This window comes from Macadamia integrifolia, chromosome 10 (genome assembly GCF_013358625.1).
Source record: "Macadamia integrifolia cultivar HAES 741 chromosome 10, SCU_Mint_v3, whole genome shotgun sequence".
Taxonomy (NCBI): Eukaryota; Viridiplantae; Streptophyta; class Magnoliopsida; order Proteales; family Proteaceae; genus Macadamia; species Macadamia integrifolia.
The window spans coordinates 27,105,031-27,114,700 of record NC_056566.1 but is presented as its reverse complement, the minus strand read 5'-3'; the positions used below and the strand labels follow the sequence as shown (position 1 = coordinate 27,114,700).

At 38.0% G+C, this 9,670-nt stretch overlaps 1 protein-coding gene and 1 non-coding gene across 2 annotated transcripts; both read left to right on the top strand.

Annotated features, from left to right (window-relative positions):
* The first annotated feature begins 5,091 nt into the window (after positions 1–5,091).
* LOC122091249 (pentatricopeptide repeat-containing protein At5g50990) lies at positions 5,092–7,911 on the top strand. The gene is made up of 2 exons (XM_042661117.1): positions 5,092–5,240; positions 5,362–7,911. The coding sequence occupies exons 1-2, from the start codon at positions 5,215–5,217 to the stop codon at positions 6,968–6,970; spliced, it is 1,635 nt and encodes a 544-aa protein (XP_042517051.1). The 5' UTR covers positions 5,092–5,214; the 3' UTR covers positions 6,971–7,911.
* A 1,432-nt stretch (positions 7,912–9,343) lies between these two features.
* On the top strand, positions 9,344–9,415 carry TRNAE-UUC. Its single transcript has one exon. It is a non-coding gene; the product is annotated as a tRNA-Glu (tRNA).
* The last annotated feature ends 255 nt before the right edge of the window (positions 9,416–9,670 follow it).

The window sequence follows — 9,670 nt, the reverse complement described above, 5'->3', positions numbered from 1 at the left end:
TCACAACAAATGCTTGGGTGTCCAAGAACCTTTCAAAGCTTGCCACAAACAGGAGTCTCAAAATTAGAAAGTTACAAAAATAGAAACTTAAAAAGAAAAAGGGAACTTCTTCTTCCGAAAGTCTTTCCAAAACTGAAACTAATTGGTTTCTAACAAAGAGAATAAAACTTAAAAAGGAAAGAAACAACACTTCTAGAAGAATAATCGATCTCTCTTCGTGTCTTGTTTCCCAAGTCTTAGCCTCTTAGAATAAAACAAGAACAATCTCCTAAATAGAATTAATAGAAGGTTTTTTTCTTTCTTTTTTACCAAGCTTTAGAATAAAGACAAAATATCACTCCATAAGGCCCAGTTTGTCTGACGAATAGAAAGGGGTACGAAACTTATGAAGTGGGTCCCACATGTTGTGGGCTAGGTTGACAAGGAAAGGAAAGGAATAATGGAAGATGTAATTTTTACTATGGGAAAGAGAAGAAAAGGAAATGGGATAGAATTCTATGTGAAAAAGAGGAAGTAAGAGGAGGAGAGAGAAATACAAAACAATCCTTGAAGTCCTACCAAAATTGGTAGGATTTTGGAAGTGAATGGGATCAGAAAAGTCAACTGCTACATCAGCATACAACAATTATTGCATTAAATAACCTTGTTTGATAAGTTTCCCACCCCAGCAAATAAACAAGGTTTTTGGTATTTTGAGGAAAAGTTCCTTATTCTCTCGGTCGAGGTGCTCACATTTGATACTCATCTCAAATTTCCGCTTCAGATGTCGCGTGGGACAAAAATGAGGGAAGAGCTTGACCACCAACAAATATAAGAAAAGACACTGGTTGGAGATGTTGATGTATACATTTATGTTGCCCTTAATAGCTCGAGCTTTTAGAATAAGCGGAAGCGCACATGGTATCAGAACAGAGAGGTCGAGTGTTCGACTCTTGGGAAGCGCAACAGGGTATCCCGACACTTCTTCGTTGATGTAGATTGCATGGCTGAATTAAAGTAAACAGAAGAAAGAATCAGCCCAATCAATCCCAGATTGGTCCTCGGCAGGAGCAGCAATTAGAGGACATTTGTAGGCCCAAGTTTTCCTCTACCTATTTCAATTGTGAAGTGCTACTTTGTCTTATTCCAAAGCTTAATCAACAAGAAAGAAGAAGAACCTTCTACCAATTCTGTTTGGGACATTTTTCTTATTTTATTCACAAACTTGAACAACAAGGGTTATGGAGGATTGACTGGGTAGAAGGCTTGATTCTTTCCTATTTTGTTTATCCTTCTTGTTAGAAAGCAACTTTTTCAGTTTAGGAAAGTGTTTAGTTAAGAAAGTAGTTTCCTTTTCTTTATTTCTTTCCTTTAACTCAAGAGGGGTTAAGACTTGAGGTCGAAGGCTAGGGGCCCGTTTGATAACGTAACCAGAAACGTGTTTTTGTGTTTTCTTATTCTCAGAAACACAGAAACGGCATAAATACCGTTTGGTAAAAGTGTTGTGTTCCACTTGTTTCTTGAAACATAATTTGAAATTTATAACAATTTATGCTTCAAGAAACATGAATGATGAAACAAGTTTTACTTGTTTCGCTTGTTTCTCGAAACAAAAAAGGGGCACAATTCCACGATCGACCGACACTTTTACTTAAAAATCTATGAAAAAAGGGGAGCTTCATTCGAAGATCGACACCCCCCTTGATGTTTTCTTCCATCACTCCGGCGGATTACTTCCCTGAATCCCCTACCCCTATCGTGTCTCCTTTACCACTTCCGCCTAATACTTGGAGAACCTAAAAACTAAGCTTGAAAGGATGCTCCAACAATCGGCTTTCATCTCTCTGTGCTTCTTTATGATGGATTTCGTTCTAGGGTTTTAATTCTGCATTCCAGGCGGTAATCGAAAGAAGATTGTTTTTTGAAGCTATTGAAACTCCCCATTTTGCAGAGATATGGAGTTGCAGAATGTGAATACTTAGGGCAGGCCTAGTTCTGTAGTTGTTCATTCGTCTACCCAAATATAGAATTACAAACTCCCATTTGGCTGGGGTGTTTATCTCTGGAAGCTCCTACAGCTGTTCACCCTCTTCATAAACACAGGTATGGTTTGCCTTTCCTCTTCCTCTCTATCCGCCTTTGCCTTCTCCAAGCGAAGCATCAAACGGGTTTGGGAATTTTAGTTCCATATTATTTTGTATAATTGTTTCAACTTTCCCTGTTCCAATCGATGGTTTTAGGATTTATTAGCTAATAGTTGCTCAAAAACGTTATTTCACTCTTATGCCTGTTCTTGACACAGAGAGTCCAGCATTGGGGTTTTTCTTCGGAAAACTCTTCTTCCAAGTCGAGTCATTAGGACCCTTCGAAAATGGTTTTACCATACCAGATTAGTAGTCTCAATGAAAGCCCTCTTTGAGCATGTCCAGGAAACCACTTCTTTACTATTTAAATAGAAACTTGGAATGAACTATCAGTAGACTAGGCCCCTCCAGCCCTTATATTTCATTCCTAGGTCAGTTTTCTAAGAAGAGCAGCCATTGAAATAGCTCCATGACATGGCAATTGCTCGGCACCAGATGGTTATTCCTTTTTTGGGTAATTTCTGGAAATAACGTCCCTTTTGTTATGGTATTCATGGTACTAAAAAAGAACCACAGTACAAATACAAGATTTGACCAAGAACTTAATCTACAATGATTTGATCCAAATCTTAAATAAGAATATTAATCTTTGGTGGAGCACAACCATCATATACCTGACAACAAAGACATGGATCTAATCTGTTGATTTGATCCAAATCTTAAATAAGAATATTTTATGGGGTGTTTTTTGGACCTTATGATATAAAGACATGATCTAATCTGTTGATTTGGAATAAAATACTTATTGTATTAGATACACATGACATCAAACTTATACATGTATGATTGTTTCAGAGAGCTCAGTCTTCTCCATCAGCATCTTCCTCTGATTTTGTGAAAGGTTACTTGGAAAGAGCAATCAAAGGTGAGGAGGAGGAGTCTAGAATACTGAAAAAAGAAATGGATGTGTCTGAGGAAAAACGAATGATATATACCGATATCCTAGAGGCCATTAATAATATAGACATAAATAAAGGTGGTAGTTAGAGGGTAATGACCAACTATTGGGAACTTGTAAGACATATGGCATAAACATGGGAATATTTGCATTTTAATCCACTATTATTGGTTGACATTTCTTGTTTCGTAAAATTATGATGAAAGTTCGAGATAAGGAAATTGGTAGTTGTATATATGATTAAAATGAAGGGTCATGAGTTTCTAAAGAAAGTAACAAAAGTGGAATTATCAAACACCCTTCTTATAAACATCATATTCCGTCAGAAATGTTCCCAGAAACAGCAATTTATCAAACACCTTCTTACTCGTTTCTGTTTCCAGAAACAAGAATTATCAAACACCCTTCTTATCTGTTTCTGTTTCCAGAAACAGCAATTTCTGTTTCCAGAAACAGCAATTTCTGTTTCTGCCGTTTCTTGAAACAGAAACAGCAGAAGCGTTATCAAACGGGTCCTAAGTTTCACCAAGGTGGTTGACTCCGTCATTTTACTCCCTATGTGTTAGGACACAGGAACCGCACGACCATGGAGCATTGATTTACCTTATTATTTAAGAATTAATGACGTTAGGAGTCACCATGGAATCTAGGAGTAGAATAATTAAAAGGTTTTTGCGATAAAAAGAAACAAGAAAAGACTAAAGCTTCTATGTCACTGTATCCTAGCAAGCTATTGGGCCTCCCTCAAGTCTCAAAGTCTTCATTTTCATCATCTCTGGTTCATCCCATTATTCTCTAGATCTTGCTACTTTTTCATAGATTCCAGCTCCAATTCTTCCATCATCATAAGTTGTCCTTATGTCTCTACGAGGTTCATCTTTGTGTTTTGCATTTTGAATCATTTAGCATTCTCCAATTAATCTCTTCCTGTTTAAGTTCTGGTCCATCTGAATTGGTCAAGTGGTAAAACAAGACATTGAAACATCCAAAGCTACCAAGAGGGTGCACATGACCATGGACCGGTGCTTGGACTTATATAGGAGAGTATAAACCATTATGGATCCAAGGCTTAAATTTAAACACATGGCCAATTTAGATCATTCCCTAAATTTCTAACAATTGGATTTATCACATCACCCTTCTATGCAATAGAAAAAATCAGTGTGTCCACCGTCGACTCTCTTGTAGGTTGCCATCAAGGGTTTTAAACTCGGATTTAGGGGGTTAAATCAGAATTGAAATTGGTTAGACCCTAGAATAAGCCCACAAGACCTAAAACCCATCGATTCAATTCCAAAAACCCGAGAATCCATGACTCCGAAATGCAAGAATTAGAATCAATTATAGCGAATTTCAATCTGAATCATACTAATCTGATACACCAGCATAAGATGTACCTAGCGTATCCCAAATTAGGGGTGTCAAAACCTAGCCCGAACCGATAAAACTGATCAAAACCGATCAATAAAACTTAAATCGAACCAAATCGATCCTTATTAGATTGTTTTTGGACTGAGGTATGTTGGGACCAGCTGAAAATCGATCCAAACCGAACCAAACAATAACCAAACCGAATAAAACCGATAAAAAAATAAATAATTATGAGATTATAAATTGGTTAATTGACCATCCATTTTTACAATATTAGTGAGAAAATTTTGTATTGTAAGGGGAATTGTTTACAAATCATTGAATGTTAGGTTATGAATAGAGAAATTGATTTGTAAATTGTAATAATGTTTCCGTTGATTTTCTTGTTCACTGTACAAAACTAGTTGGATAGCTAAATGAATGATTGGATAATAGTTATCTTCTTAGTAATTTGTTATCCATTGATTTTAATATTCGTTATCTTTTCCATACAACGTGATTTAATCATAAATTTAAAGTGTTTATTTTGTTAAATCTTATCATTATAAGTTATAAATGTAAGATTTCATTATGATTCAAGCCCAATAATAAATCGATCTAAACTGATATTGATCCGATATTGAAAAATCAAAATAAATCAAAACCAAAATCGATCGAAAACTGAAGTTCCTCAATGGATAGATTTTGGTATCTCTCATTCTTAGACCGAAACTGAATAAAATCCGACCGATTGACACCCTATCCCAAATATAGCGAAGAATCTTGGTCGTGTTCGGTCCCGTTCCCCATTTATCTCATGGCTACAGTGTCATCTCCTTGATCATGATGAGATGTGTCTCTGGTCAATAGTAAGTGTAGTACTCTTCAGTATTCTCTGTAACTCATCTGAATGGTTGTTCTTCACAAACATTCGAAGCAATGCCTCAGAGCATATTCAACGATTACCCTAATATCACCATCTATCTACAGTTACATCATCCGGGCGTCCATTGAAAAGGGTTCTCCTCAGAAGGCGCTACTGGACTACAAAGCGATCCTCTTCTCCGGAACAATCCAACCTGACCATCGAACACTGTCGTCTATCCTCGACGCCTGTAAGATCTTACTGGATCTTAGATTTGCCACCAGTATTCATGCGAGAATCATCAAAACTGGTTTCCAACTGGACCCATCTGTGTTATCTTCTCTGGTTACAACCTATGTTGCTAGTGATTGCCTTGATCGTGCCTATAGAGTTCTTTATGAAGCTCCGGAATTAAGTACCGATCCCCTGTTTGGGAATTTAATCATCGATGGTTGTACGAAGAGTGGAGAATTTGATAATGCAAATAGAGTGTTCAAGCAAATGTCGCAGAGAGATGTGGTTTCTTGGAACTTGATGATAGCTGGTGCTGTTAGAAATGGTCGCCCAAAGGAGGCATTGAGTGTATTCCGTCAGATGCTTGGCTTGAATTTCAGACCAGATGGCTTCACCTTCTCATCAGTTCTCTCTGGTTGTGCCCGAACTGGAGCTCTCAACGAGGGCAAGAGGGTTCATCAATTGATGATGGAGAATGGAATTGAGCTCAATTCTATACTGAGTTCAGCCCTAATAGACATGTATTCCAAATGCGGAAGAATCCAATCTGCCAAGCAAGTTTTTGAGAGTGTTCAAAGGAACAATGTATCTGTTTGGAATGCGATGATTACAGGGCTAGCGATTCACGGGCTGGCTTTGGATGCTATGGCGTTGTTCTCTCGAATGGAAGACGAAGGTGTTACACCTGACTCCATCTCCTTCCTTGGAATCTTGACTGGATGTAGCCATTGTGGCCTGGTCGAAGAAGGGCGCGAACACTTCGATTTGATGAGAAGCCATTACTCGATCGAACCGCAGCTTGAGCACTATGGAGCAATGGTTGATCTATTGGGTCGAGCTGGGTTTTTAGAAGAAGCATATAAGATTATAAAAGCGATGCCGATGCAGCCCGACATGATAACATGGAGGGCACTGCTCGGTGCTTGTAGAACCCATGGGAATGCGAAGTTGGGTGAGGTTGCAGTAGAACAAATGGCACATCTCAATAGTGGAGATTGTGTGTTGCTTTCGAACATCTACTCTGCTTCAAAGAGATGGGAAAATGCAGAGAGAGTGAGAGATGAGATGAAGAAGATGGGGATTAGAAAGAAGCGTGGATTGAGTTGGGTGGAGGTGGGAGGTGTCGTCCACCAATTTAAGGCAGGTGATAGATCACATCCTGAATCGAATTCGTTACATGAGATGTTGGAAAGATTGAGCCAGAGGATTAAGATGGAAGGGTTTGTTCCAAGGAGGGATTTGGTTTTGATGGATGTTTCAGAGGAGGAAAAGGAGGGGAATCTGAATTTACACAGTGAGAAACTCGCGACGGTTTATGGGATTATGAAGACGAGCCCTGGAACAGAAATTCGAGTCTCGAAGAACCTTCGGACTTGTCATGATTGCCATGGCTGGATGAAAATGGTTTCAAGAGTCTTGAAGAGGATCATAGTAATGAGAGATCGAATTCGTTTTCATCGTTTTGAAAATGGTTCATGTTCTTGTGGAGACTACTGGTAACTGGGAATTGAGAGACAGCATATGATCCTCATTGCTAAGACTATGCAACTCCATCTCTGTCAAATCCCACCAAATTTGATAGAATTGCTGCTGGGAAGTTGGGAAAGTGAGCAATGGTTAATATACCTTCTGCTTCTGAAGGGATTATTACCATATGTTGTTTGACTAAGCCCCATGCTCGTCAAGGATGGAGTTTACCCAACTCCTGTTCTTGATAATGAGGCAGAAACCCTCAACCCGACATTAATTAGTTTCGAATGAAGAGTGAAGAGTGCCCTGCCCCAACAACCAATGGCCCTACTACGACACAAAGTGTGTGTTAACTGATAGTAGACCAACCAAGCAACGGAATGAGCACGACGCGCAAAGCTATTGCACAGTAGTTTGATAGTTTGATTGCTTTCCAACAATCTTTGATTTTGAAGTTGGTAAAGACCCACCTCTTGTTTCAGTCAGAATGAGTCCCTGGGACCTGTGATATTGGCTTCCGCCAACAGTGAACTAGGGACTGGGGAGGTACACCCTTGGGGATTGAATTGGTGAGAGAGGAATGCTTGAGACTAGGTAGGTGTAGGAAGTCACACCCTAGTAGGGTTTGGAGGTTGAAGATGGTTGAGAAAGAAAATAGATTTTCAATATGTGGAAATACATTTTGGAATTGAACTTATTTCGTTTTGAATGATAAATTTCATAACTCGGTGACTACATGCCTCTTTGTAAGAAAAGGCAATAGATCTGGACAATTCATAGATCTGTAAAAAGGTGGAAAAGTGAAAAAGTGTAGCATAGACCATGCTCCATTGATTGGTTGTGGAATATGTTGGAGTAACTCCTGATTTGAGAAAAAACTTCATATATTTTGCACCCCTTGATGGTTGTCATATGCAATCTTTTCCAGCACTCCTTCGGCTTCCACCACTTCCCAATTTATATATAATCAATTCAATGCACTTGTCTTGTTATTCTTTATTATCTTCTTTATATATAATATATTTTACATATTCCTTATTTGTAATGATTTATTCTTCAAAATTGTAGGTATCCTAAGCATTTACGTGTATATATTTAGTATATCTTCCATTTTTTCAATGCAATATGTCTCTTACCATTCTAATCTGATACCCAATATCAATACTTTAGAATCAGGCATCAATTGAAAGGAATCTAATTGAATTGAAAAGAGGCCTCAATTGAACAATGAGCAAAAGCCCCATTCTCGAGGACTACAATGGTGGACAAGAATGTCATACACTAATGTTAAGGATTGACAACCCGTCAACTAGGGAAAAGAGGTGGACAAGAATGGTTGATGCCACTATGTTGTAAATTTAAAGAAGGAAAAGGATTAGATACATCCCCGTTGTGCCAGCCATGTGTTTATCTCTCTCCTCACCCCTTATAAAATTGGGAAAATTACATGATTACCCATTTTTGGGTTTCCCTTTACAAAATTATCCACAAAAAGTTTTGGTTAAAAAAAATACCCAAAATTAGGTTTGAGTTTACAAAACTACCCACCCAAAGTTTTAGTTAACAAAAATACCCAAAATCAGGTTTGGGTTTACAAAACTACCCAAAATAGTGATTCTTCATTTTCCACATATAATCATGTATTCTTTTATGACTAAAACTTTGAGTGGGTAGTTTTGTAAACCCAAACTCAATTTTATGTATTTTTGTTAACTTAAACTTTAAGTGGGTAATTTTGTAAAGGGAAACCTAATTTTGGGTATTTTTGTTAACTGAAACTTTTGATGGGTAATTTTGTTAAGAGAAACCCAGAAGTGGGTAATCATGTAATTTTCCCTATAAAATACTCCCCTATCCCTCTTATACCACACTCTCTATTGGTGCATGCCACTAGCACTTGTAAGCCGGCAGCATGCCCCTTTTCAACTTTTTTTTTCTTTTTTATGCTAGTGACGAGTATTCAAGCCTTTGACTTAACTAGTCCTACAAATCTATACTAGTATCGAATGGGTCATACCAAAATTGAATGAGAATCATTCAACTTTCACTAAAAGCAGTGAAGAATACAAAATATCTTCGTGTGAGTGACCCCAAAGAGGCAAGAGGAGTCGGACTCGGAACCAAACGTTTCCTAAGGCGAAGGTCCCTTGCTAACTTCTCTACTGCTCCTCCTTCGCCCTTTAAAGAACTATAAAAATATACTTAAAAAATCAATGAAAAATTAGTACGCATGTCTTATTAATAACATCTCACCCATTACAAGAAAAAAATAAAAATAAAAGCCACATTCAATTAAAAATGGCTTTGGTATGCTGTCAAAGAATTCAATTTTTGGCATATATGATGTTTGTTGTGTCTATTGTCTAACTAAGTAAATTAAATAAAGTAATTCATTCATGTCATTCCGTTGTCGTCCAGCGGTTAGGATATCTGGCTTTCACCCAGGAGACCCGGGTTCGATTCCCGGCAACGGAACTTTTTTGCTTCTTTTTTTATTTTATTTTTTCTTTTCTAACTTGAATTGGACCAATCCTCTTCTCTCCTCTCCTCTTGCCTCTACTATGAACACATCTCGTTCAGTTAGAATCAAGGATCTGCTAGTCATGGCTGATGGTAGCAAGAATGGTGTCTCTTAGCCTACTCGTAGTAGTTCTGGGTAAAATACTTCTTTGCAGGTCTTTGCTAATCATTTGAGGGGCTGCTGGCTTGTTTACCTTTTATCGGCTTTTT